The sequence below is a fragment of the Poromitra crassiceps genome (assembly GCF_964638095.1).
Source record: "Poromitra crassiceps genome assembly, chromosome: 3".
Taxonomy (NCBI): Eukaryota; Metazoa; Chordata; class Actinopteri; order Beryciformes; family Melamphaidae; genus Poromitra; species Poromitra crassiceps.
In genome coordinates this window covers 41,772,665-41,799,843 of record NC_139625.1, presented here as the reverse complement: position 1 = coordinate 41,799,843, position 27,179 = coordinate 41,772,665, and the positions used below count along the sequence as shown (strand labels likewise).

Here is a 27,179-nt window from a genome sequence, read left to right as displayed (position 1 = left end):
CGTGACGTCACCCATTGGTTTGTGGAATCAATTTTCTTTACGGCATTTCTACCGTCGCTTTTTTTTTTCTTTTTTTTTTGCCAGACAGAGAGAGCGCTGCGCGATCACTGGACAGGTGACCTGTCAATCACATCCCAAAGCATAGTCTGTTTTGGGGACCATACTTTACAAAATAAACATCATGCTGTATTGAAGAAGACTTGAAACTAGTAATTGAAACCATCAACTGAGGAAAGTGTTTACTACAGTAAGGTAATAAATCAAGGGAGAATTAGGCTCATTTTCCCATTGACTTCAATATAATTGGACTTCTTTTTGCAGCCATTACTGTATAAACGGGTGAGTTATATAAAATTCACACCGCGTACAGTTGTCATGAGCAATGAAATTACGGTAGCTATAGAGACCAAAACCGTTTTTTTAACCAGGCTGTAAACATGTTTATTTCTGCTGTAAAGTTTGGCATTTTAACAAGGGGGCCTATGAGAATTTTCTCGCTTTTGGAGCCAGCCTCAACTGGCCATTCGAGGAACTGCACTTCCTTCCTTCATTTATCCAAGACGGAGGTTGCCGCTTGTTCAAATCCCTTCATGAGTGTGAAAATGTCATCCTTGTTTTTGAATGAAAGGGGGAATTATAATAAAGACGTGAAAGGCTAGAAGCCACTGTGAATCTCTTGAGCCTGAAAGGCATCGCAGATTCTCTATTCTCTCTCTCTCTTCCTCTGTCTCTCACCCTCTTCATCCACTTATAGCGTATCCTGTCATCTAATTATACGCCTCACCAGATGACTCTTTTTGCACCTCTTTTTAGCCTTATTCACGTCGTTCAGTTATGGTTTACACTTCCCTCCATGGGGGCATCCCGTGCCTTTTCACCTGATCTCCTCTCTAATTACAACAAGTGGGTAATGTCAATCAGACAGAATCAAATCAAGACGCCAAGAGAGGGGCAGGATAGCACGGAGCATCTCCACGATGCTCTTTCATTATGAGCGTATGTTACTTAACATTTCTGATGTGCGATGGTGGCAGGCAGCCGGAGGATGAGCAGAAAGGTTGTCAGTCAGAATGCCAGGTGTGTCTGACTGGGACAGTTTGAGTGAGTGAACAGCAATCTCTCTATCTCCAAAAGTTCAAGACTCTTTTACACGGTGTGAGTGTATTGTATTTAATGCTCCCTCCCATGGCAAACACTTCCACAGATGCTGTTCAAAATAAGAATATGTTCATACTAGGGTCTGACCGATATTGACTGCTGATGCCTTTATATTGAAGCTGCCGGTCTATATTTAGTAGGGCTGTGAATCTTCACTGGCCTCACGTCACTGGCCTCATGTCAACAATTCTATTCTATTCCACGATGCAATGCATCAGGATGCATCTCGATACAGCTCAAAGTATCGCAGCTCCAAGTATCACATCCTCAATTTCCTATATTACTGCACAATCACATGGCTACTTTCTCATCAATTAATACAAGCAGTCAGATAAATATGAACTCCCTGTTTTTTATTTAGAAAGTGCTTTAAAATCTGAATGTCAACATCAATTTTAAATAAAAGGAGGGCAGCAGCGTTCAATGCAGGTGAAGTCAGACTGTAAGAAGGTGCTCTTTGGTCAAAAAAGGGGGTAGCACCATTGGTAGCACATAACTAATAAAAAAAAGGTTGATCCAAGGCACTCTTCCCAGATTTAAAAAGCTTAATTAAGGCTTAGTTCATTGCTGAACAAATTACAATTTTAAACATAAATGTCTTATCGATTATAATCGATTATGTCATGTGACTGCATTGATGCAGAATCGTCCACGTCTGCATCGCGATGCATCTTATAATTGATAAATTTGTACACCATTTAGCAGATATTTGGTAACCTGGTAAACCAGCTGGTCACGTGAACTCACATTTCATTTCGTTCTACCAGACCGTCTTGCCTCAAGCTTTCACCCAGTCTTTGCAGTGGGCGGAAGTTGAGTGGGTGTACTTGCCTTGACAGACAACTCCTTCAGCCAATCAATCTCTTTTGGTGAGAAACCCCGCTGTTGCATACTCCTGTACTTGCTTAATTGTTGTTATTGAGTCTATTTCTGCAATAACTGCACTTTGTGGCTGTTTAAACTCGACGAACGTTGACATTACTCCTCGAGGTGGACAGGCAGCATTACTGTTTTGTCAGTGGCGTTCCTGATTGGCCGGTTACGATGTCTAACTATGAGGCGGGTCGCTGATTGGCTAGTACGCTTTGCAGTTTCTGCAAATACCCTCCCAGGGCTTGAGGCCAGACAGTCTGTTGAACTAAATGAAATGTGAGTTCACGTGACCGGCTCGTTCACCAGGCAAGATATTTGGTGCTGTAGCCTGTTTATTTAAATCAGGCCATTTTCAAGCCCCATAAAATCTAAACATTCCAACAAATTAGAAGGACTTAATGTTTCCCTCAGAATGATGTTCTTTGCAGGATGGAAAAGCCTGGGCGGGGCGGCATTAGTTTAGGAGGTAGAGTTGTCGCCTGGGAATCGGAAGGTTCCCGGTTTGAGGCTGGCTCCTCCCTAGCGTGTTGAAGTGTCCTTGAGCAAGACACTGAACCCCTAACTGCTTCCGCCAAGCAGTTGCCGCCTTGCATGGCTGCAGACGCCGTCGGTGTGTGAATGTGAGTGCTGTGAATAGGTGAATGTGAGGTGTTCATGTAAAAGCGCTTTGGGTAGTCTATAGACTATATAAAATGTGCTCTATAAATACAGTCCATTTACCATTTGTGACAGCATTTAGACCATGCAACACTAAGTGGCTGTGTCCATAGGAAACATGTTTTTCAGATCAGAATGCTTTGGAAATCATGTCCAGTGCGCTTCCAACGCGCACAGACCACAGCGCACGGAGCTTTTTTTTATAACAAATATTTTCCCTGCCATCGCACGCCGTACAGGTCAGGACGCAACGGTCACACGGACGGTAGCCAGCTAGTTCCGTTTGTTTGTTGTTGATTGTTCGCACTGTAAACATGAAAGCCAGCTTATTGGCAATTCTAGCAGCAGCGGAGTTTGAAAATACCCCTGCCAGGAGAAGAGAGGAGTGACGAGCAGCGCACTTTTCCTACAACTTTTTTCAACTTGAGACGCCCAGAACGCTCTCCAAGAAACACTACCCGCCAAGAATGCTTAAACGCCAGGTGCGGTCCAGGAGTGCTCCTAGCATAGAGCAGGGATGGGCAACTTTGATGATAGAGAGGGCCACACAAAAAAAACTCGCTACCAGAGGGCCAGATTGTGACCGTGCACTTCCACCAGTAGCCTACTGTAACACCATCACTCCCAATTATTCTGTAGTTACTAATTTGATGAAAAGACTGGTAATCAAAGTTTATTATACCAACATTTATATTTTTCATATTCAAATTTAGTAATTCTTCCATTCAGATGACACCAAAACTTTGCTCTAGCTTTAAAACAGCCCACTACAGCAATTTGATGGGGTACATCACCCGAATATGTCATATTAATCAGATTAGTAATGTTGCATGTGCAATGTGCATCCTGGATATAGTTTGTTACAATAGCATTAGCTCAAATGATAACGTTAAACAGTATGTGGATGGACAATGCTAACACCATTAGCGCCGTGTTCTGGGATGTATAGTAAAATAAAAACACAGTTTGGGTAGTCTAACCTAACCTAACCAAAAACGTCCGCCTTGTGTAAAAAAGAAAAAAGAAAAAAAAGAAGGGAAATTGACCCAGCGGCCGCCAGTTGCCCACCCCTACCATAGAGAATGAATTACAGAAAGGCGCTGGCTGCTCAAATACACTTTCCCTGTTGACACGGCCCTTAAAATGGCATTAAAACCCATGCTACTGTAGCAAGTCGGTGGGATGAAGCAGGTTGTATTGCAGGTTTCCAGTCTGTCACTCCTGAAGCTGCTGAATCAAATGATCGCCTCACCTGCATTATATTGGAAGTAGACAATACTGACTTGCCAATATCCGATTTTTATGAAAAGCCAAGATCCAGCAAACAAATCTTCCAGCAAATAAATCTATCGGTCTGACCCTGGTTCACACTGAATTTGCCAGGTCAAATATATATATATATTAATATATATATATATATATATATATATATATATATATATATATATATATATATATATATATATATATATATATATATATATATATATATATATTATTACCTCCAATCCCAATCAACTGATTGGGATAGTAGTTGGAGCTTATGGCACAAAACAAAGGTCCTCCAGGAACTTTGTTGATTACTATTGGAGCTGTCTCTCATTAATAACACTCGCTCCGGCCTTCATGCCCCAAAAAAACTACAAAATACCATATTGCTTCTTCTTCCTCAGCCAATCAAACAATCAGCGCCATATACTGTATATTATACCACACGGTGAACAATACCCAACCATTCTCTGAAGCCATCGCGTTTCTCTCCCCCTTATTAACCTGCTTTCTTCCTTATCTATGTTTCTTCCATTTCCATTTCCACTGCTCATTGCTTTTTCTGTTTTGCCCTCCTCTCCCCTCCTCCTCATCCCTTTCTCCCCTCCTCCTCATCCCTCTCTCCCCTCCTCCTCATCATCCCTCTCTTCCCTCCTCCACAGCCCTGTTGTTAGCAGAAGGTAAGTCGTCCTCTCCTCAGCATCCCCACTGAACTCACTCTGTGTCTGTGTGCTGTGATTTAAGAGTTGAGATGGTGATGAAGATTATTTATCCGGCCGTTGGTCCGTGATTTTGAAACCGTGCTCATACTCTGAGAGCTTTGACACAGGTTGCTGTGGTAGGGAGTAAGTGCATGGCACTGGCGTTGGTCTCTTCTACTGTTCACGGCTTAGACTAAACATCACATGTTCTTTTTCAGCTCTCTCCCACACTCAGTGATGCATTCGCACCCTAATCAGTGGATTAATTAATCATAAAGCCATAAATTATGTTCTCCTGTCAAGACACAAACACTTGATAAACATCAAGATAAAACCTGCAGTTCAGAAATTAGAAATGTAATTACCTTAATGTGATTAATTCTGCTTTTTCTTTTCTTTTTTCTTTTTTCTTCCCTTGTCAAGGAAATCGTGTCATGTTCTGGTGCGGCATAGTGCAAAAAAATAATCCTGTCACGACTCCAGGGTACACACTGTCTTGTGTGTGTAATTGATTTAGCTCAAACATGTGTGTGAGCCCAACGACACGCCCTTCTATCAAGGGGACTTGGCTGTGATCTTTAATGGCTGTGTTAATATTTAATAGTAAGCGTGTTGTGCGCAAAGAGCAGCGGGCGGGGACTCGGGGCGCGCATAAAAGATGACAAGGTCTCAGCACCAGGTGGCGCAGTGCGGGCGTCACAGTCACAGCCAGCTGGAGGAGAGGCCTTTGGATGCACCGCCATTCACTTCTGATAGAGAGCACACAGCTGATGTTACGGCACGTGCCTCCTTTCTGTAGCAGCGCACCCAGGAGGACACGGGGGACAGGGGAGATCAGAGTTCCCACGACCCCTGGAAAATCCTTGAGTTGGTAGATTCGAGGAAGATAAAATCAAGAATTAATTGATGGCCTTGAAAAGTGTCTTTGCCATTAATATGCATCATCTCCATTCTACCATCAACACTTGACCCTGGTAAACCATCCGGTCACGTGAACTCACATTCTGTTTCATTCTGCAACCAAACAGAGTGTGACTTCATGGATCCAGATGGTTTTAACCAGGCTATCAACACTTCACATCCTGAAGAAAGACAAGTAGAGATTTCATCAGAATTTCTTGACTTGACAAGATCATGAGTAACAATTGAGGCCCTTTATAATATCTAATTCTGACCAATGTCAAAATACACGTAGATTATGAGTACGTACTTGAATAAAAGTCATTCAAAAGTCTTTAAATTGTATGTCCCTTATAGAGATAACAATGTTGACAAATGGGCACATGGAAAATGGGACAAATCAAAAATGAAATCCTCTCCTAGGGCTTGTATTGGAGATTGTCACTGTGCCACAGTAAATCAACAGTTTGACTTTGCTTTGTTTGTGTTTTGTTCAATGCCTGATCAAGCATGCAGGTTTTGTGAGATTATATAACAAAGTGGGAACACAATCAAGAAACTTTTGGGAACAAAGTATGGGGGAAGAGGGGGGGGGGCGTAGAATTGGCACGACTACAGTGAATGCAGAATGATCCACTGAATGAGTGACATATGTGTCTCAAGTCTAGCTTTCACGCAGTGTCAAGATCATGACAACAATTTTGAGGGAAGTACAAAGGACATGGGAATCGGCTGAATCAGTTGTTGTTGTTTTCGTTATTGTTAACTCACTCCTTGTGCCATCTTTCCTCTCCTCCCTCCTCACCCTCAGATGTGCCAGACAGGAAGATGTCATCGGATGAGGAGGAGGCCAAGCGGATTGCAGAGATGGGGAAACCGGTGCTGGGGGAGCACCCCAAGCTGGAAGTCATTATTGAGGAATCCTATGAGTTCAAGGTGGGAAAGCAGAGCCAGCATAGCCTGAGCTTTTAAACCAGTGTTTCCGCTAGTCCACCTGTCACCCTGCCTGACTCATTTATATTGCTTTCAGTGGAGAATGTTAACTTCACAGAGTCCTCTCACCCCACCAAGACACATTTCTGGGGAAAACATGATTTATATGCAGCCTCTAACCTCCTCGACTGAAGAATATACCCACCATATTTGTTTCCGGTGCATGCTTTTTATCATGCATCAAACAGAGGGATTGGTCTCTATTGCCTGGAACTTGATTTGCCACTGCCATCATGTGGTGAAGCTTGTGTATTTCTCCTTTCAGCTTCAGTTTCAGCTGAGATCTCATATTCTGAATATAAATAATAGATGGATTTATTCATACATTTATTTGTTTGTTTGTTTATTTTATTTATTGTATTTATTTTTGCTATGTTATGCTTTTGTATTGTACAGAGCACAGTGGACAAGCTGATCAAGAAGACCAACCTGGCATTGGTGGTGGGAACGAACTCTTGGAGAGATCAGTTCATGGAGGCCATTACAGTCAGTGCAGGTACTGTACAACACACCATGTTCTCTGCTCTGACTTTCGGGGGCTCTACACATCACGGACACACACAGCTTTTATGCAACTGACAAATTAAATATTTGGATTCACTCAATCATTAATTTCAACTTAATTTAGATATTAGGTGTGTTGTTTTTTGTCAGTGGAAACATCCAAGGCTGTTATTTTTGTTCGTGTAAATGCGCAGCACTTTCAGCAGCAGCCAACAAAGTGAAAAGAAAAAAAGTAAAAAGAAATATCTGTTCAAATGTTTCCTTTCTGTCGGTTTGTTTCTAATTTGAATTGTGAATTTGTCTTTAAATGTGTTCAGGTCTGTTTTCAGTTTGTTTGTAGGGCTTGACTTTGTTTGCTAATGCCATCCAAACTGGTTTTAAATGAAGCCATGATGCTAGCTTCGGATGCTAGCATGTTATTTTTATTAATCGGACGGTTTATTTCTTTACTTTGGCTGTCCGGATTTCTTTTGCTCTTTGTTTTAGATGCACCTCCGCTCATTGTCAAAGGTTCTGGGTCCTTTTGCGTTTAATTTTCCAGTTTTGACTGACTTTACTGTGTCGTCTTAAGCTTACAACTCAAGCATCCCTTCAGATGTTTTCTTGCAACATTATGTTTGTGTGATTAAAGCACTAATGCTGAACAATTTCTTGGAAATTGTTGCCCATCAGAATTGCCCAAAGAGTTATTTGTATCATGTGTACATTATCTTGCTCAGCTGTTACATAAGAATCCAAGCCAAGGCTCTTAATTCCCAAAGGCCTTAAAATAGAATTAGACTGATTGGATTGTTGATATAGGTTACATGCTGCCACTCCGACGTGCTGCCACTCCGACGTTCTGCCACTCCGAAATATCGGCACTCAGAAAGGGGGTCTATATTCCCCGTTTTTCACTAACCTCTCCCAGCCCCCACGCCAAACCTAACCTCCCCCCATGCCTAAACCTAACCTCCCCCAGACCCTAACCCAAAACCTAACCTCTCCCACCCCCACGCCTAAACCTAAGGTCGGCATTGCGGCTTCTAAGGTGAACGACCGCCAGTCCGAATAATGGAAGTTAACGTTCGGAGTGGCAGGGCTTCGGAAAGGCAGAGGAACCCCGTTGATATACTCGCCGATTTTTAATTATCGGATATTGGCCAGTTAGGTTAGCTACAGAAAACAGTCTGTAAAACCTGTCAAGAAATACAATTCTTTACATGTTTTATTAATTAATTGATTGATAAGTTATTTTATAAAGTCAGTAATGTATGCCAGAGTTTCTCCTTCCCATTGACTAGGTGCAGTTGTTCAGCCTGCCTTAAAGAGCTGCTAATCCCCCTAAACAAATTATATTATTGCTGAAACACTGAAATTACTTATCAGCACAAAATATCAGCTATTTCCCGACTTGTGTCTAAGAATATCAGTACTGGCATCGACCTTCAAAACCCCATAACGATTTAACCCAACCCGAAAACAAAGTTCTCGAGGCTCTCAGATAATCTCATTGCTCGGACCAGAAAGCATATCAGTCTTATTCCTAGTGGAGTGGTGGCGACATCAGATCGACACCCCCTGCAGGGGTCACAGGCACCGTGCAGCGAGCGGCGCCCGGGCCTCGGCTCGCCACTTTGGTGCTGAAATATTTACAGTCATCCGGTGGCACTCTTTATTTTTTCATGATCCACCCCCTCGCTGGAAAATGCATGTGCCTCACATGTCCTGCACGTGTCCTGCCTGTCTACTGAGGGGGCCTGTGGGAGGACGCATCGCACCACACCTCCACCTGAGGAGGGGGACCTCATACATTTGACCTGTTTAGCCGACCCCATGAAATTAACTCCCATTACTATTACTTCCTGGAAAAGAGTATCTTTCATGGTGACTGCCTGCTCCACCAGTTGGCGTACTGTAAATATCACTTTCTAACCAATAAAACCATCAGTTTAACAATCCCATCCCATCCCACTCCAGCAGCTTTAGGTTTTTGAATGATCCTGCACTGCATTATGTTCCACTCCAACAGCTCTTTCAACGGGAAATGCATCAAATCAATGAAGTAAATATGTCGTTTCATGGGGTCCTTAACCCATTCATGTCGGTGCCGCGTCTATGTGCCGACAGACCGCAGTGCCGACAGTCCGCAATGCCAATAGCCCACAAGCAGAACCAGCTGAGCGAGGCGGTGTGCAGCATGTCGGGGAACCGGCTGGAGCTAACCTCTCCCAGCTACTCCCAGCCCCCACGCCTAAACCTAACCTCTCCCACCCCCCATGCCTAAACCTAACCTCCCGCAGACCCTAACCCTAAACCTAACCTCTCCCACCCTCCACGCCTAAACCTAACCTCCCCCAGACCCTAACCCTAAACCTAACCTCTCCCACCCCCCGGGCCCACGCCTAAACCTAACGTTGGCATTGCGGGCTGTCGGCACTGCCGGTGGTTGGCATAGCGGGTGGACACCTTAATGTCCTCTGTGGAAGTTGATAGTTTCCTTTACAGGAAGATTAGTACTACATGTAGCTGAGCTAAGCATGAATCCATTGACATTTTTTAAAATGTCAATGGATGTCGGTCAAAGTATTTGATCTTTATATATATATACACACACACACATACACACACACACACACACACACACACACACACACACACACACACACACACACACACACACACACACATATATATATATATATATATATATATATATATATATGTATATATATTTATATATACATGTGTGTGTGTGTATATATGTATATATATATATATATATATATACAGTGTATATATATATATATATATATATACACACACACACACACACACACACACATGTGTATATATCTATATTTATTTATTTGTTTATTTATTTGTTTATTTATTATCAGCATTGATGTTACGGTGCTGTCTTTAAATTTAAGTAAGTTTACAAGTTTAAGTACCTTTTTTCAGTTTATTAAGTTAAAAAAGTGAGTGATTTGTAGGTTTGGGAAACTCCAACAGAGTGAGAGCCCTTCCTGCTGGGCAATCTTTGGTCGCTGCGCAATCTTTGGTTTTGGAATCTGTGGCAGAGTGAGAGGTCTATCTGCTCTCCACTCCTGTTCTGTGAGATCTTTGACTGCTCTATTCCCTCAGTCTAGCTAGTCGCATGTAGTTTTATACGAGGAGATCCACAACTTTCTTTTAAGGGAGCACCGTGGCCAGTTCAAAACAGGGAATGCCACACTGAGTTAATTTTAGAAAGGGCATTACAGCCAAACTCCACCTCCATATAGTTTGTTACAATAACATTAGCTCAAATGATAACGTTAAACAATATGTGGATGGACAATGCTAACGCCATTAGCGCCGTGTTCTGGGATGTATAGTAAAATAAAAACACAGATTTGGGTAGTCTAACCTAACCTAACCAAAAACGTCCACCTTGTGTAAAAAAGAAAAAAAAGAAAGGAAATTGACCCAGGGGCCACACTGAGTGAGGTCAGGGGCCGCATCCACCGCACTGTCTGTTTGACCGTGGTATTCCTGCTCTGGATGATGCCCCTCATGGGACTTGATGCCCTACGCACACTGCATGGTACGCATGTACATAGCGGCGGCCCTGTTTGTACCAATTAAGGCATGATAAATATCTGAAATAAAAAAAGTGTCATGTGTAGCCACAAATTTTGTGTCTACTGTGGGGCTTTAACTTAACATAATAATACTAAATATAGTGTTGGACGTATATACTGTAGGATAATGAGTGGAGTTCATTTTCTTGCTCCAGAGCACTTTGACAGGACAAATGGCTGCAAGCAATTCAATTCAAGTGGCTTTATTGGCGTGACTGCATACAATACAATGTTGCCGAAGCATATTAACACAATACACTATACAACACTATACAATCATAATGAACATAAATAAATAAAAATCTCTCTCTAACCACTAGCTCTCCCTGATCTCTCTCTGTAACCACTAGCTCTCCCTGATCTCTCTCTGTAACCACTAGCTCTCCCTGATCTCTCTCTGTAACCACTAGCTCTCCCTGATCTCTCTCTGTAACCACTAGCTCTCCCTGATCTCTCTCTGTAACCACTAGCTCTCCCTGATCTCTCTCTATAACCACTAGCTCTCCCTGATCTCTCTCTGTAACCACTAGCTCTCCCTGATCTCTCTCTGTAACCACTAGCTCTCCCTGATCTCTCTCTGTAACTACTAGCTCTCCCTGATCTCTCTCTGTAACCACTAGCTCTCCCTGATATCTCTCTGTAACCACTAGCTCTCCCTGATCTCTCTCTGTAACCACTAGCTCTCCCTGATATCTCTCTGTAACCACTAGCTCTCCCTGATATCTCTCTGTAACCACTAGCTCTCCCTGATCTCGTAACCACTAGCTCTCCCTGATCTCTCTCTGTAACCACTAGCTCTCCCTGATCTCTCTCTGTAACCACTAGCTCTCCCTGATATCTCTCTGTAACCACTAGCTCTCCCTGATCTCTCTCTGTAACCACTAGCTCTCCCTGATCTCTCTCTGTAACCACTAGCTCTCCCTGATCTCTCTCTGTAACCACTAGCTCTCCCTGCAAACCAGTCGTACCAGACAGAGCAGATAGTGCCACGCCACACTGCACTGCTCACAATTTATGAACTGTGCTGGGAGGCCGGAATAAGCTGAGAGTTGTTTACCCACAAACTGAGCCAAAAGCCTAGAGCCGTAACTAACCTAAAAATGAAAGTTGTTTACCCACAAAGTGAGCTATTAGAGAATAGTTTGTGAAAACAGCCGATGGAACCTGCATTATTAAATTGGGTAAAATATTAAATCCCAAAGTTTAAATTAACCTACAAACTGATGTTTTTGTTAGTTTGTTAGTTAGTTTTGTTTTTGTTTTTTGCCTACAAACAAAAGTAAAGGTTATTCAACTACAAACTTCTGCCCCATCTAGTGAGTGATTGACCAACATCCCTTAAACACACTGACTGTTTTTCTTTTTGTTTTCCTTCTGTTTTTGTTTTGTTTTTTGTTTTTGTTTTCGAGTCATGTTTTGCCCTGTGGCCTCTGTAGTTATTCTAGTCATGTATTTGCGAGTAAGTAGCTTTTCTGTCCCTATCATACTCTTTTCTCTCCCCGGGCAGACGAGGACGAGGACGAGACAGGAGAGGAGCGTCTGCCGTCCTGCTTCGATTACGTCATGCACTTCCTCACGGTCTTCTGGAAGGTGCTGTTCGCCTGTGTGCCGCCCACAGACTACCTGAACGGCTGGGCCTGCTTCTTCATCTCCATCGCCATCATCGGCCTGCTCACGGCTATCATCGGCGACCTGGCCTCCCACTTCGGCTGCACCATCGGCCTCAAGGACTCGGTCACTGCGGTGGTTTTTGTGGCACTCGGCACGTCCGTCCCTGGTGAGTCAGCCATAGACGGTAACAGACAGTGCACTTTAAAAAAAGGATGTGATGTCATGTTGTTTTCATTTTTCTTCACTTTAACTGAAGGTTTACATGCTCCTCTATTGGTTGAGGACATTCTCTGATCTCTTGGGCTGATGAAACTCTTTCAAAACCCATCAAATAACATCAAAAATGCATTGTCATCAAGCTAAAGACAAGGCTGTTCTTAGTTCCTGAAAAGTTGACATTTTCACCTGACAGTGACAATATGTTGCTAACAACTTTTGTTGTGTCAGTATTATTTGTTATTAAAAGTGCCATGTGCACATTCAGTTTGAGATATTACTATAATTGCCACAAGCAAATGAGATCATTGCTGAAAAGATTGGAAGCCCCTACCGGTTTCTACACTGCATTTTGCGGTGTGGTACCGGGTCACTATATATCTGCTGGATTGCTTTATGGCACAAAAAATGGGAAGATGGTGCTATTCATTCAGAGCAAACAGAGACAAAGCTTTCAGAGTTTCGAACGAATGAGAGGCCGATGAACAAATCACTTCCAACATGTTGATCCCCTTCAGTAAGGGAACTTATGGGAAATGTAGTCTAAAGGTCCTTACACACCAAGGGCATTTTTTCGTGCGATTAATTGACACATCAAAAGTATTTTTCAACCCTATATCCAGTCAATGCAAACGTGCATACCAACGGTGAAGTTTCGCTGAGCGATATTGCAGCTTTTATTTTTTCAGACCAAGGTCGATCTTTCAGAAATTCGCTTCCGACATGTTGCTGTGAAGTGTGAATAGTCAGGTGGGTCAAAATTCGCCTCGCAAGGGCGTCCCAGTGGCTCACCTGGTAGAGCGCGCATACCACAAAGGCTTAGTACTTCGTACAGCCGAAGTACGATGTCAAGTGACGTCACGCTGATCCCTCGTCAGTCCCGGCTACAGCCCACTATAGGAGAGGGGGCGCTGAAATTCCAAGAGGGGGTGACAACGTAGCGCACTATTCCCAGCTAAAAAAAAACATGAGCAGGGCAGTTGCCTTATCTAGGCACCAATTCCGCAATTTTACCATGATTACAGACACGTTACTAGACAAGCTACAGACACAGCCACCAAGCAATTCATTGTGCCTGCTATGCTGATATAACTCTCTTCTAAAGAGCCTCTCCTCTTTGAGATCATTACAGACAAGTTATTACACAAACACAGCCACCAAGTGCACCTGCTTTACAAAAGGCTCTGCCTCATGTCTACACACAACCAATCACAGGTAGAGTAGGGTGTGACATGCTTGGGCATCCTGGGGAAAGAAAATCTACCTTCGCCGTCCTGGGAAAATAAACAAACAAACAAAAAAGAGTAAACGGCCATGTCTTGACTGAGGGGGCGGGATAGTCTGGGTGAGGGGGCAACGCCCTCTCACGCCCCCTCGTGATGCCGGGACTGTCCCTCGTATACTGTCCTGTCAATTAAAGGCAAAAATAATAATAATAACTAAATCTCCTCACAATTTGGTGCTGCTTACTCATATTGCTCTTGGTGTGTAAAAGCTGTTCATCTTAAGAAACACTCACAATAGCACTGGCATGAAATAGAGGCCACCAATCGTCTCGACCATGCTCTCATTTGTTGACAGTAAATAGATTAAAAATGCTACATTAGGCTACACCTTTAAAGCAGCTATGAGGAACTTTTAAAGTTTTTTCTAAATTCCTGTGCGCTGGTCAGGCGCACATCCGTCACGTGTGTAACTGGTTGTAATTTTTGTTTCTGGCCGGTGAATATACCAGTAATGTTAACCTTAAAGCCCCATTCAGTAAGTTTTCCACTGCGCCCTCTGCGTGCAATAGTATCGATAACGATATCGCCGTTCAAAGTCAACAAAACACAGCGCCAGAAAGCTCTATGTACATGTTGTGACATCGGGTACTCACCACGTGATGAAATAATAATGCATAGTCCCGTGAAACATCATTTTCGTAGAAAATCCGAATCGAGTTACTTCCTTGTATTCATTCAGACAGCGCTTCCGCTGTACAGCGCATGCGCGCGTCCTGTTTTTTTTTCTTTTTTCTTGCTACGGGACGGGGCAGACAACTTGCTTAGTCCCAGTGCTGGCCAATGGAGGGCGGTGTGGGATAAATAAAGACGAGGGTCTCCCTATTACAAGTCAATCTACCATGTCCTGTGATTAAAAAGCTCTTATATTACTGTCAAAAATGTCAAAAATCTTACTGATTGGGGCTTTAAATAAAACAGCGGGTGAGGCTCGCTAACTCGGAGAATCCCTGGCCGGCCCCCCGCGACTCGGACAGCCCGGTGGAGACAGCGGGAGGAGCCTCTGTGTTCAGGAAATGCAATCCTCATTCCGGGAGAACAGTACCACTTTTGTCCACAGGGGCCGCTAAAATCAAAACAAAATGAAAGTTCCTCGTAGCTGCTCTAACATTTGTTGAAAACGATGCATTCAAGTGTATGTGTGTGCAAGCACATGTGTACATACATGTGTGTCTTAAAGTCCCTGGAAACCAAAATCCACAAAAACATTCTAACTATGTTATTTAGGGTCTTATGTTAGTAATTGTGTGCCTCAGAAATTATGATACATTACTTTCAACCCAAAGCCTTAAAATCGCCACTTTTCTACAAGATCTGGATTTCCATTTCCTGATTGATTGATTGATTGATTTTATTTGGTGAATGTCAACAGACAGTCACCGAGGATAAAAACACAAGAAAGCCTCAGGCTTATTTCCATTGCGGTCACCATTAAGGAACTACCTATTAACTATTTCTCATTGAAGAGAGCGGAGCGCGCGGTGCTAAAATGCAGGAGCTTATCACGTCATAAGATTTAATCGAATCACACACACGCATGCACGCACGCGCGCACACACACACTGACACACACACAGTAGCGCTGTGCACTCGCAGCGCAGCGGCGAGTGTGTTCGCCGAGCAACGCGCGAACACACACACACACACACACAGTCCATCTCTCTTTCCTTCTCTCTCTCTCTCCTCTCTCTCTCGCTCTCAGTTAACGGAGAGAGAGGTCTCCTCCGAGAGAGAGAGAGAGAGAGAGGAATATACCTGCTGCAGACGGACACGCCCACACAGTCCGCGGGAGAAAATACACTCTAAAATGTAATTGATTCTCATGACTTTTGCCATGACTGTCAAACCTAAATTTATATACTTTGCGACGTTCATCATCGTTCAAATTTGGCTGGTGGCTTATTAACATAGGTTCCTGTGATGTGATGAACTCAAAATGCTAAATAATAATAAAATATTTCTGGTTTCCAGGGACTTTAAGCCCTCTTTGCACGGGACTAAGTAGAATTACCCAGGGACCTCTGGTAATTTGGGTAACACTTTACAATACTGTAACACAAAAATTGGGTAGTTACTAAGGAACGAGTCAGGAACAAACCATTAGTTCATGATTAGTTCCTGAATAGTTAATAGGTAGTTCCTTAATGGTAGTTACTTAAGAACTGACCATTAGTTACCATGTTAACGAACCAGTAAGTAATGACTACTTCCTTAAAAAACTTTTTTTTTTCTTTTTTTTCTTTCGCTAGTTCATGTAGTAGTTAATGGGTAGTTCCTTAATGAGCCTTAATGGTAGTTCCTTAAAGATCCTTAATGGTAGTTACTTAAGAACTGACCATTAGTTACCATGTTAACGAACCAGTAAGTAATGATTACTTCCTTAATTTCTTTCCGCTAGTTCATCAGTAGCTAATGGGTAGTTACTTAAGAACAGACTATTAGTTACCATAGTTGTTACTAGGGAATTAATCATTAGTTAATGATTACTTCACCATTAGCTACCATATTTGTGCCCCCTCAAGTACGGTAAAGCAGGCCATCATACTTAGTTGTTACTAGGTAGTTCATCATTACTTCATGATTACTTTACCATTAGTTACCATGTTTGTGCCCCCTCAAGTAAAGCAGGCCATCATACTTAGTTGTTACTAGGGAATGCATCATTACTTCCTGATTATCTTACCATTAGTTACCATCAGCCTACCTATAACAAATAAATACAAGAGTTGTTCCAGGTGAGGTTTGAACCCTTGGCCCCAAGAACGCAATATTATTAGTCTCTACCAAATGAGCTATCTATTTGTTATAGGGTAGGGTGATGGTAACTAATGGTAAGATAATCATGAAGTAATGATGCATTTCCTAGTAACAACTAAGTATGTAGCCCTGCTTTACTTGAGGGGGCACAAATATGGTAAGTAATGATGAAGTAATCATGAACTAATGATTAATTCCCTACTAACAACTAAGCATGAAGCCCTGCTTTACTTGAGGGGGCACAAACATGGTAACTAATGGTAAAGTAATCATGAACTAATGATTAATTCCCTAGTAACAACTATGGTAACTAATAGTCTGTTCTTAAGTAACTACCCATTAACTACTCATGAACTAGCAGAAAAAGATTAAGGAAGTAATCATTACTTACTGGTTCGTTAACATGGTAACTAATGGTCATTTCTTAAGTAACTACCATTAAGGATCTTTAAGGAACTACCATTAAGGGTCATTAAGGAACTACCCATTAACTACTCATGAACTAGCGAAAAAATATATATATATATATATATTTTTAAGGAAGTAATTAGAGATGCTGCGATCAAGATTTTTCAATTCCGATCCGATTTCGATATTTTAGCTCAAAACCGATCCGATTCCGATCAAATTTCGATACCCGATTCGATACCGATTTCGATCCGATACCGATACAGCACATATTTAAGTCTCTCTATGCTGTCTGATAGCTAGCAGGCAACAAACATTTTTAGGGTTAGGTATGTATGTGTGTGCTTTGGTAATATAGTATGTAAACAATTTAGTTCATCTAATTCATTTGATGTAAAACTAAAACATAACAATCAAATTAGGGCTGGGCGATATGGCCTCTAAAGAATATTGCAATGTTTTTCGGCTATATCGCGATACACGATATATATCTCGATATTTTTGAAATCTCTCATAAATGCTCAATTTAACCCTTCAGGGTTCATACACATTTTGACCAATGGATTTCCATGACTTTATCATAAGTTCTTAACCTGTATTTTATGCACACCTGGGGTAAAAAAGAAGAAGAAAGAAAGGGCAAATGTTGTGAGCAAAGATGGATTTAATATTCCATAGCTCTGACCTAAGCAAATCTGACATCACTATTGTGATATATTTTTTTTAGTAAAGTGTATCACTCAATAGTCATTACAAAAAATAATGGCTTTTATAGAACCGAAAGCCTAGCTGCTTAGTCTGCAGATAAAACATAAAAAAATACATTTAGACTCTTATTGGCATGACGGCAACATATAAGCGGTCTGAATTTTGCATGGGGCCAGTTCTATAGTGAGGCATGGAAAGCCTCACTATACGCCATCTGTGTCGTTTCACTTTTGACTGAAAAATGATGCCTGTAGTCTAGATTAAAGAAAATACATGTATGTGATGTTGACAATTATGTAGGCTATGTGCGCATTCGTTTTCCTTATAGATCATGAGTGCTCCGCAGCTAGCTACGTTAGCTTGCATGTAACGTTAACGTTAGTTGATTTTGGAGACACAAACCCTGGACGTTACATTTTGAGTAGGCTAATGCATGAGGTTCTCTATGGTTTACGCCAGCTCTGGGAGTATGAAATGCTTTAAATGCGGGGGTTTTGGTCACAACAAGCTTGTGGAGCGCTTCCCTGCAACTAGATAGCCTAACCAGCTAGCTAACGTTAGCCCCGTTAGCCATCATCACAACAACTAACGTTAACGCCAAAACAAATCCGCTGCCTCATCCCCACGTTTGGTTTAGCGTAACGCCAGCTCAGACTTTCCCCTAATCTCAGAAACCTTGCGGGACATGTCTTGCAAATTGCAATAGTGGTTGTTTCTGTCAGCCACACTGGGGGCAGCCATGTTTTGCCAGTCTATGGTGCGGACGCGTGATTTCGAATCGCACATAGGTTAAGGACGGGTGTGTCTGACGTTTTGGCCCTGGCCTCTGTATGCTGCTGCTGCTGCTGCATGCTGGATAGAAATCCTGGAGCGGAGTCATGGAATGGAGTGCTTATATCGGAGCCTTGGATCGGTCATTTTCGCTGGAATCCGATCCGATCCGATCCATGTTTTTTGGCTGATATCGCGCCGATATCCGATCACATGATCGGATCGCAGCATCTCTAGAAGTAATCATTACTTACTGGTTCGTTAACATGGTAACTAATGGTCAGTTCCTAAGTAACTACCATTAAGGAACTACCTGGTTAGTTCCTGACTAGTTCCTCAATAACTACCCATTTTTTGTGTTACAGTATTGTAAAGTGTTACCGTAATTTGTAATAATTGCGCAGGTCATCTTTGATCTTAATCCTGTGCGAATCTGCCATGTCCATAATTTGTAAAGTAAAGATTCCACTGCAGAAGCTATGGAATTATTTACCTATCTAAATGCAAGAGGTCGTTCAAGCAATTTAAGAGCATGATTGATCAATTTCACATTCAGATTTTGGACCCTTGGACTCAAGACTTAAGCCCCCGCGTGTGCTTAAATTTGCTCTGCTTGTCCTCAAACTGTACTCTCACACTCAAAAGTTTTCTGCTTGGACAGATTTCCTGCACTCGTACTCAAAAATCCCCTGCTCACACTTACATTTCCTCTGTTCTCGCTCAAACTCGGTGCCTGCATGCAAATGGCCTCCCCTCCCCCTTCAAACTGCTTCTGTGCGCTCTTGAAACTTCTGCTCTTGGATCTCTTCTCTCCTCTCAGATTTTTTGTGCAACAATCCTGTCAGAAATCCACAGCCAATAGAATGCCAGGATAGTGTCACATGATTGCTGGGTCGGGGATCATGTGACACTATCCTGGCATTCTATTGGTTGTGGGTTTCTGATAGGGTTGTGTCACAGAAAATCCGAGCGCACACAAAAGATCCAAGAGAGAGCACACTCAGTTTGAATGGAGAGGGGAGTACATTTGAATGGAAGCACAGAGTTTGAGCACAAGCAGAGAAGGTCTAAGCAGGAGCAGGGGATATTTGAATGTGAGTGCATGAAATCTGTCCATAAAGAAAGGTTTTGAGCGCGAGCGTAAAGTTTTGAGTGCGAGCATATAGTTTAAGGACAAGCTGAGTAAATCTGAGCACACGCGGGGGCTTTTTGAGTCCAAGGGTCCAAAATCTGAACGTGAAATTGATAAATCATGCTCTCAAATTTCTTGAACAACCTCTTGCATTATGATAGGTAAATAATTCCATAGCTTACCTACCATATTTTGCCAAACAGGTCCTGTGATTAGTCACAGCATCTCAGTGACTTGGGGTCATATTTTAGATTTATTTTCTCCCTCTCTGCCTTTTTCTGCCACTTTTCCGGTCGAGAATTATGGAGGCTGGGTTGGCACTTCTAAATGAAAGTGTTAGTGGCATCCCCCCACAATGTTCCCGGTTATGTTCCCACTGTGCCTGATGTGAGTGATGTTTCTGTTTGTAATAAAACAAGTTACTTCTTCTGGTTATGTTCCCACTGTGCTTTATGTGAGTGATGTTTCTGTTTGTAATAAAACAAGTTACTTCTTCCATAAAGAGTCTATTCCTACCACTCTGATGGCCAATTGCTCTCTGTCCTCCTCCCACAAGGGAAACCGGCCACAGGGGCGATCAGTCATCATTTTGCTCTCTGCTCGCTTTCTGCCTGCAGTCTTCCACAGGGAAAACACAGGAGAGCAGCGGGCGACTGCTATGTTACATAACCCCTCTCCGGTCTCGTGGGCGGGCGTGATTTGGAGGCTGGTATCGGCAACGTTAACCATGAGGGATGTCATTAATCTGAGTAGCCTAAAACACAGACTAGCCTATCCCATGTGACAGAAACACAGACGTCGGGTAGGGGGGGGGGGGGGGGCGGGGGGGTTATTTGTCACAGGTCCTGTGCAAATAGGGCTTTAGTCAGTCCTGTGTGTGTGTGTGTGTGTGTGTGTGTGTGTGTGTGTGTGTGTGTGTGTGTGTGTGTGTGTGTGTGTGTGTGTGTGTGTGTGTGTGTGTGTGTGTGTGTGTAGCTGAACGGTGTGTGCATGTGGCCATTTCTGAGAGCTTGCAGTTGCATCAGAAATAAATCACTTCTGCTCCTCAGATACACATTTGAAATCATTTAAACCCAATGAAATAATAATGTGGCATCCCTTCTCTCTCCACAGACACTTTTGCCAGTAAGGTATCGGCGGTCCAGGACACCTACGCCGACGCCTCCATCGGGAACGTGACCGGCAGCAACGCCGTCAACGTCTTCCTGGGGATCGGCGTGGCCTGGTCCGTGGCTGCCATCTACTGGCACATGAAGGGAAAGCCGTTTGTGGTGGAAGCAGGATCGCTGGCCTTCTCTGTCACTCTCTTCACCATCTTCGCCTTCCTGGCCTTCTCGGTGCTGCTCTACCGGCGCCGGGCCCACATCGGGGGAGAACTGGGCGGGCCCCGGGGACACAGACTGGCCACGACAGCCTTCTTTTTCAGCCTCTGGTTCCTTTACATCCTCTTCTCCAGTCTGGAGGCCTACTGTCATATAGAGGGCTTCTAGACCCTCAAGGGGAAAGAACTGACTTCAACTCAGAAAGAAACAACAACAAAATTACAGGGGTTCAAAGTACAACTTCAGAGGTAAAAGAGTGAATTCTCACAGTGGAATTTGGGTCGGTCTCGTGCGGTATGGAAAGAGAGGAGAGGTAAAACCCGGGGTTTTCCAGATAGCCCCCGTACCATACCTCCCACTCTCTCTCTCTCTGTCTCTCTCTGTCTCTCTCTCTCAACCCCTCCTGTAAGAACGCTTGGAAACGATGTGTCCCGCCCCCTGCTGTCGACGGGCCCGTGCGAGTGTGCTTACAGTTGGGATTGGGTTAGCACCGAGCCTAGAGGATGCTGAGGGTGGTCCTGCATCCCGCTGGAGATCCACTGGAGGAGAGTTGAGTCAAATCAGAAGTCTATATTTTTCTCAACATCTGCTGAGAATGACTTTTTTTTAAACGAAGTATTTTGGGGATAAAAATGCAAAAAATACAACAAAACAGACAAAAAACGTACAAAAAGAGGAATCAAAGAACTATTTTCTGATCTTACGTTAAGGAATCACAAAAAGATTATATGGTAAAATGGAGATATGTTGTTGAGTGACAGTCAAGATGGACTCATAGTATTTATTTTTATTTGCATAGTTTCCTAAGGAGCACTGCAGAGATCTCAGAAATCACACACAAGCAAAGAGGGAGGAGTGACAGTGACAATTTATGTACTGGCAGACAAATCACAATCAAACAGGCGAGCAGGAGCCGGTGGAGGACACAGTGAACATGGTCAAACTGCCCTGAACATTACTTCCGTACTATATACGTATCTATATATAATATATTTCCATATTTTCTGTATATTTTGAATATTTGTTTAAATGTGGTCACCTTCTGCTCTAACAACAGAGGATCGCTGTGACTATGGGGGAGAGGGAGAGGGAGGGGGAGGGGGGGGGGGGGTCATATACTGGAACGATGTCTTCACATTTATAAGAGTTATGTATCTTGCCTATAGGTAAAAAGTATGACATTGTATTTTATTTACTGATATCTTGGTCTCACTCGAGTTTTCACCTTTTGAAATCGGAAATCCCAAAAAAACGTGTTGCTGCAGAGATAAAAATTCAGAGGTATTTTTGTACTGTTCCTTCCATGCACTTTGCTGTATAGTTCTATTTATGGAGACTTCTACTTGTACATGTGCAAAAGGCCAATATTAAAGGCATCACTACGGACGGAATAGAGTGCCTGTAGGGGTAGGAACCGCTGACAAGCTGCTCGGTCGAGTCGATTAGATGCAACGTTAAAACAAACTGAAAGGTTTCATACCAAAATGGCACATAACCTCTTTCTGAACAAGTGCAAATACCTTGAAACCCACGGTGCAGTGGTGCGGCCATTCAGCCGGCACTTTAGGCAATGTTTTGGGGGTACCTCAATAACCCAGCTAATCGTTTTCAACATAGGCAATGTTTTGGGGGTACCTCAATAACCCAGCTAATCGTTTTCAACATGAAAAATGGTCCTACCCCTAACCCACCCACATCCGCCCAGCCACTTCCCCTACGCACCCATCGAACCCAGACTCTCTACGACCTTGCTATACCTAGCCTAGCTATACATCAGATATACATCAATTAGGCCTCGCCCCCTTTTAGGGGGAAAACACAAGCCTCTCCCCGTTGACTTCAATGTAAAATAGCACTACCCCAAAAAATTATAGAAACATTACAGAATCAATCTCGTTTATTAATGACCCCAAAACATAGAATGGGCAAGATACACCGGAAATATAACTTTGACCCATCTAAAATCATGTGACTCATGTCACATGTGACGTTCTTTTTTTACAGCCACGTGACTCATCAGTCTAGTAGTAGCTGCCAAGTAGCCGGGTACAACGACACTGGGCTCCGCGAGTCACGGGGCTGTAAAAAAGAACGTCACATGTGACATGAGTCACATGATTTTAGATGGGTCAAAGTAGGGGGAGAGGCTTGTGTTTTCCCCCTAAATGGGGGGGGAACAATGTGCCGCCTACAAAAGGACGGATTGACGATCTGATGTATAGACTCTCTTCCCTAGCCCCACCCCCTTACCTCACCACGCCCCCTCCCACCACCCACATCCCCCTAGCTACTCCCCCTACCCACCCCTCCAGTCCTGACTGTACGACCTTCCTATCTCTAGCTACTCCCCTACCCACTCCTCGAATCCCAACACTCATCTTCAACCTTCCTATCCTTAAGCGCCCGGCATGGTTATGCGCAGCCACGACTTGGAGCCTTGCCGCCGACAAGCGGCGACAGCAAGACTGCGCATACTCGAACGTACCTCGTCCAAAACACGTCCAAAACGTTATCTTGTCGTTTACCAAGAACTTGCAATCATGTCGGTGGGGGGAACATTTTATTGTCCCTCCATTTCAAAACTCATTCCGGTGAGCCTGCAGAAGGCTTTGCTAGATGAGGGACAAGCACTGTTAAATGAGGAAATGGCATTTCCTCATTCGTCACAACAATGAGTTGACGCCGCGGAGTCACATTTTCGAGGAGCTACACGCCCCGTACGCCGAGCTGCGCCGATAGGACGCCCAGCTGCGGCAACCCCCTCGGCGCAGTCAGCGCCGTCGATTTCGCTCGAGCATAATTTGCGCTTTAGCTATGACCCATTGTCACTAGTCCCACCCCCTCCCTTGACCCCCCCCACACCCCCTCCGACCACCCACCTCTCTCAAGCTATTCTGCCTATCCACCCCTCGAATCCCGACTCTGTACGACCTTCCTATCCCTAGCTATGGCCCCTATTCTCTAGCCCCGCCCCCTTCACTAAACATCCATGAGTGTCCTGACTTTGAAAATGACTCTTAACAATGTTCATGTCACCAGGTGTCATATAACAGTATAGCTGTCAGAAATCAAGGTTATCTGATGTCATATACTGGTATAGCTGTCAGAAATCAAGGTTATCTGATGTCATATAACGGTATAGCTGTCAGAAATCAAGGTTATCTGATGTCATATATAACATATAACGGTATAGCTGTCAGAAATCAGGATTATCTGATGCCGTATAACAGTATAGCTGTCAGAAATCAAGGTTATAATATCTGATGTCATATAACAGTATAGCTGTCAGAGATCAAGGTTATCTGATGTCATATAACAGTATACCTGTCAGAAATCAAGGTTATCTGATGTCATATAACAATATAGCTGGCAGAAATCAAGGTTATCTGATGTCATATAACAATATAGCTGTCAGAAATCAAGGTTATCTGATGTCATATAACAGTATAGCTGTCAGAAATAAAGGTTATCTGATTTTGGGAATGAACCTTTTCAGCTACACAGTGAGGATCCAGTGTCAGGGCAACGAGCAGCGCCAGTCTGAATCTGAAAGTAGCGAGATATTGAATGCCGTTTAATACATGATTGGTGCTTTGTTTTTCAAATGAAAGAAAAAATAAATAGACCTTTGAAATTCCCAAAAAGCGGCTAGAATATGTTTATTACTTGATTTGCATAAAAGTGTGTGTTACTATATGATCAGTAAATTCTTGGCTAATTTAAAAATCACCCAAGAGATTACCAAAGAGGTGTGATGCAACATCTTTACTAAACCAGAAAACAAAAAAAAGGTGACCGAAGTGACAGTGACACTATATTTCCACAAGGGGGATGTCAGTCTCCAGTCCCTGTGGTTGTCCCTTCTGCTTCTATTTTCTATTCCACAATTTACCACTCCTCCTCAGAGAGTATTCTTCCTTTGTGTCGGTGAGCAGCGTTGTAAATATGTCTCATGGCTAAACTGGATGCTATCTTCCTGGCCCTGGACCACAGGGTCCAGGGCCTGTCTCTTGCCCTCTCTCGCCCTCTCTCTCTGTCTCTCTCTCACACACACACACATACACATTCAGAGTAGAGTGATGGGTCCATTGCTGCACAAGAGGAAAGACAGCCCGAAGCTAACCCGGCCCCGCTGCGAGGCAACGCAAACTCACATTATGTACATAATTTTCAGTGTATGTTTACATAGACACAGTATAGGTGTGCTGGGCAAAAAGCATGTCAACACCACTCTTGTCACAACTCATCCACAGGTTTCTGTCTGCAGTCGCTTCATCTGAGCCAGTGTCAATGGAAGTGAGGTTAGAAACAAATATCATGTTTTGTTTTTAATGGAAGTGTGAGGTTAGAAACAAATATTATCATGTTTTGTTTTTCATGGAAGTGTGAGGTTAGAAACAAATATTACCATGTTTTGTTTTTTTGCATGTGCCACTGAAGCCCACTTACACAGCTCCCCCTCCTCAACGTCCTGCAACGAGAAGTCAGTTGAAATGTTGCGTCTTGGCTGAAGGCTTGACACATGACAGGGAAATGCCAGTGTTGTTAATTTTCTCTTTAGATGTTAGTGGCTCACCATATCATTTATTTGGTTCTATTCACGACTTTATCTACGAAGAAATGTTTGATTGGAGGTGAAAGCCAACCTACCGATGTGTTATTGTACTGTGTTGGCATGCTGGAGTCAGGCTGTGTCCTCGTCTTCACACTTGTGTGCACAGACAGTGTTGTCGGTCTTCATACAGGCATGCCTTGAGTTGTTTCTATTATTTGTCTTAAAACTAGCTACATGTCTTAAAAGTTGTAAGAGAAAACACTCTATCATACACAGCATTTCAAGGCACAATTTTTTTACCCCCCCCCCCCCTCAGTGTGCAGGACGGATGTGAAATGTGTATTGGCAAAAATTCAAATCACAGTAATTGGGCTTGTGGTCGATGTTGTTGTGAGACACTGAAGAAAGTTTCATTGCTGAGATGAATGCTTTTCTTTTAACTTCTGTTGTACTACAGGAAAGGGACACATTTTAATGGATGGGTACGTTTTCCTGACCCACAGTGAGATGTCAAAATAAAAGAAACAGAAAATGTCCAAAGTGGATGTTGTTTTGATACCAGCCCGTTTGTTCTTTCACAGCCCAGCTTCCTGCTTCAGAAGCTGCTTTCACTGACGTCGGTTAAGCGTAGACCAAGTGTGAATTCTCAAGAGGTGTGTGTCATTTTGAAGACGGCCATGTGTGAGACAACACACATTTGTGTTGTGTTTCATAACAAATGATAATAACAACACATCATCATCAAAATGTGAACCTTTCAGGAACAAGTGCAAATACCTTGAAGCCCATGGCGCAGTGGTGTGGCCATTCAGCATTTTTGGACTTTAAGTAATTTTTTGAGGGTACCCCCCCGGCCTGGCCTGCTGCCAGCGCCATGGGAAAAACAGCCTTGTTTTCAGATTGACCACCATTTTATGGGTTTTGAAAGGGTTTCATAAACATCAAGGGTTTTTGATTTTTCCCAACCCATAGAGGAACTAAATAATCTTTCAACTGAAGCTAAAACATGAAAATCACCAAAAGTGGAATGATAAGGTGTTAACATGATGTTGTGTTGAAGAGGACAACATTATGGGTTGTTCCAAACAGACACAAGTGTTGAAATTTGGTTTTTGAGTGTTTACATCTCATCCAATTCAGAAGCCAAGCCAAACCAAGGCATCACATTAAAAATCTTGGTCTCCTATTAAAAACAGATCCATCTCTGTGAATCCAGCCCGGTGTCCAGTATTTAGACATTAGATTAGATTAGATTAGATTAGATACTTTAATGACCACACAGCCAGGCTGGTGGAATTTGTTTTCAGTACATTACATTATATTTCATATTTCAAGCCAGGTTCCAACATAGAACATCACATGCAATAAATACAATAAATACAAAACACAATACAACTCATATCACAGTACAGTAAACGGACAGAAAACCAGACTTGTATGTATTGCACAACATTTCATGGTCATAACAGCAGAGATAGGGGGATTGTCAGAGAGAGTTCAGTGTCCGTATGGCAGTGGGGAAGAAACTGTTTTTAAAGTGGGTTGTTTTGGTGGGCAGAGACCTGTAGCGCCTCCCGGAGGGCAACAACTGAAAGATGGTGTGCTGGGTGAGTGGAATCGATCGATCGTCTCTATCTATCTATCTATCTATCTATCTATCTATCTATCTATCTATCTATCTATCTATCTATCTATCTATCTATCTATATATCTACAGTATGTTGAACTTGTCACCATATTACACTTGACTGCATGT

The 27,179-nt window shown here is 43.0% G+C and overlaps 1 protein-coding gene across 4 annotated transcripts in view; it reads left to right on the top strand.

Moving 5' to 3' along the window:
• The window catches only part of slc8a3 (solute carrier family 8 member 3), a gene marked incomplete at both ends in the record, with an annotated part of 176,577 nt that extends 155,541 nt beyond the window's left edge, over positions 1-21,036 (top strand). The window contains 5 exons of one of the 4 annotated variants that reach the window (XM_083633772.1): positions 4,620-4,637; positions 6,370-6,494; positions 6,948-7,047; positions 12,168-12,437; positions 20,660-21,036. In XM_083633772.1, the coding sequence (XP_083489898.1) occupies positions 4,620-4,637; positions 6,370-6,494; positions 6,948-7,047; positions 12,168-12,437; positions 20,660-21,036 (890 nt within the window). Of the gene's footprint in view, positions 1-4,619; positions 4,638-6,299; positions 6,495-6,947; positions 7,048-12,167; positions 12,438-20,659 lie in introns of all 4 variants that reach the window. The other 3 variants (XM_083633773.1, XM_083633771.1, XM_083633770.1) reach the window with 3 other exon arrangements.
• Between the last annotated feature and the right edge of the window lie 6,143 nt (positions 21,037-27,179).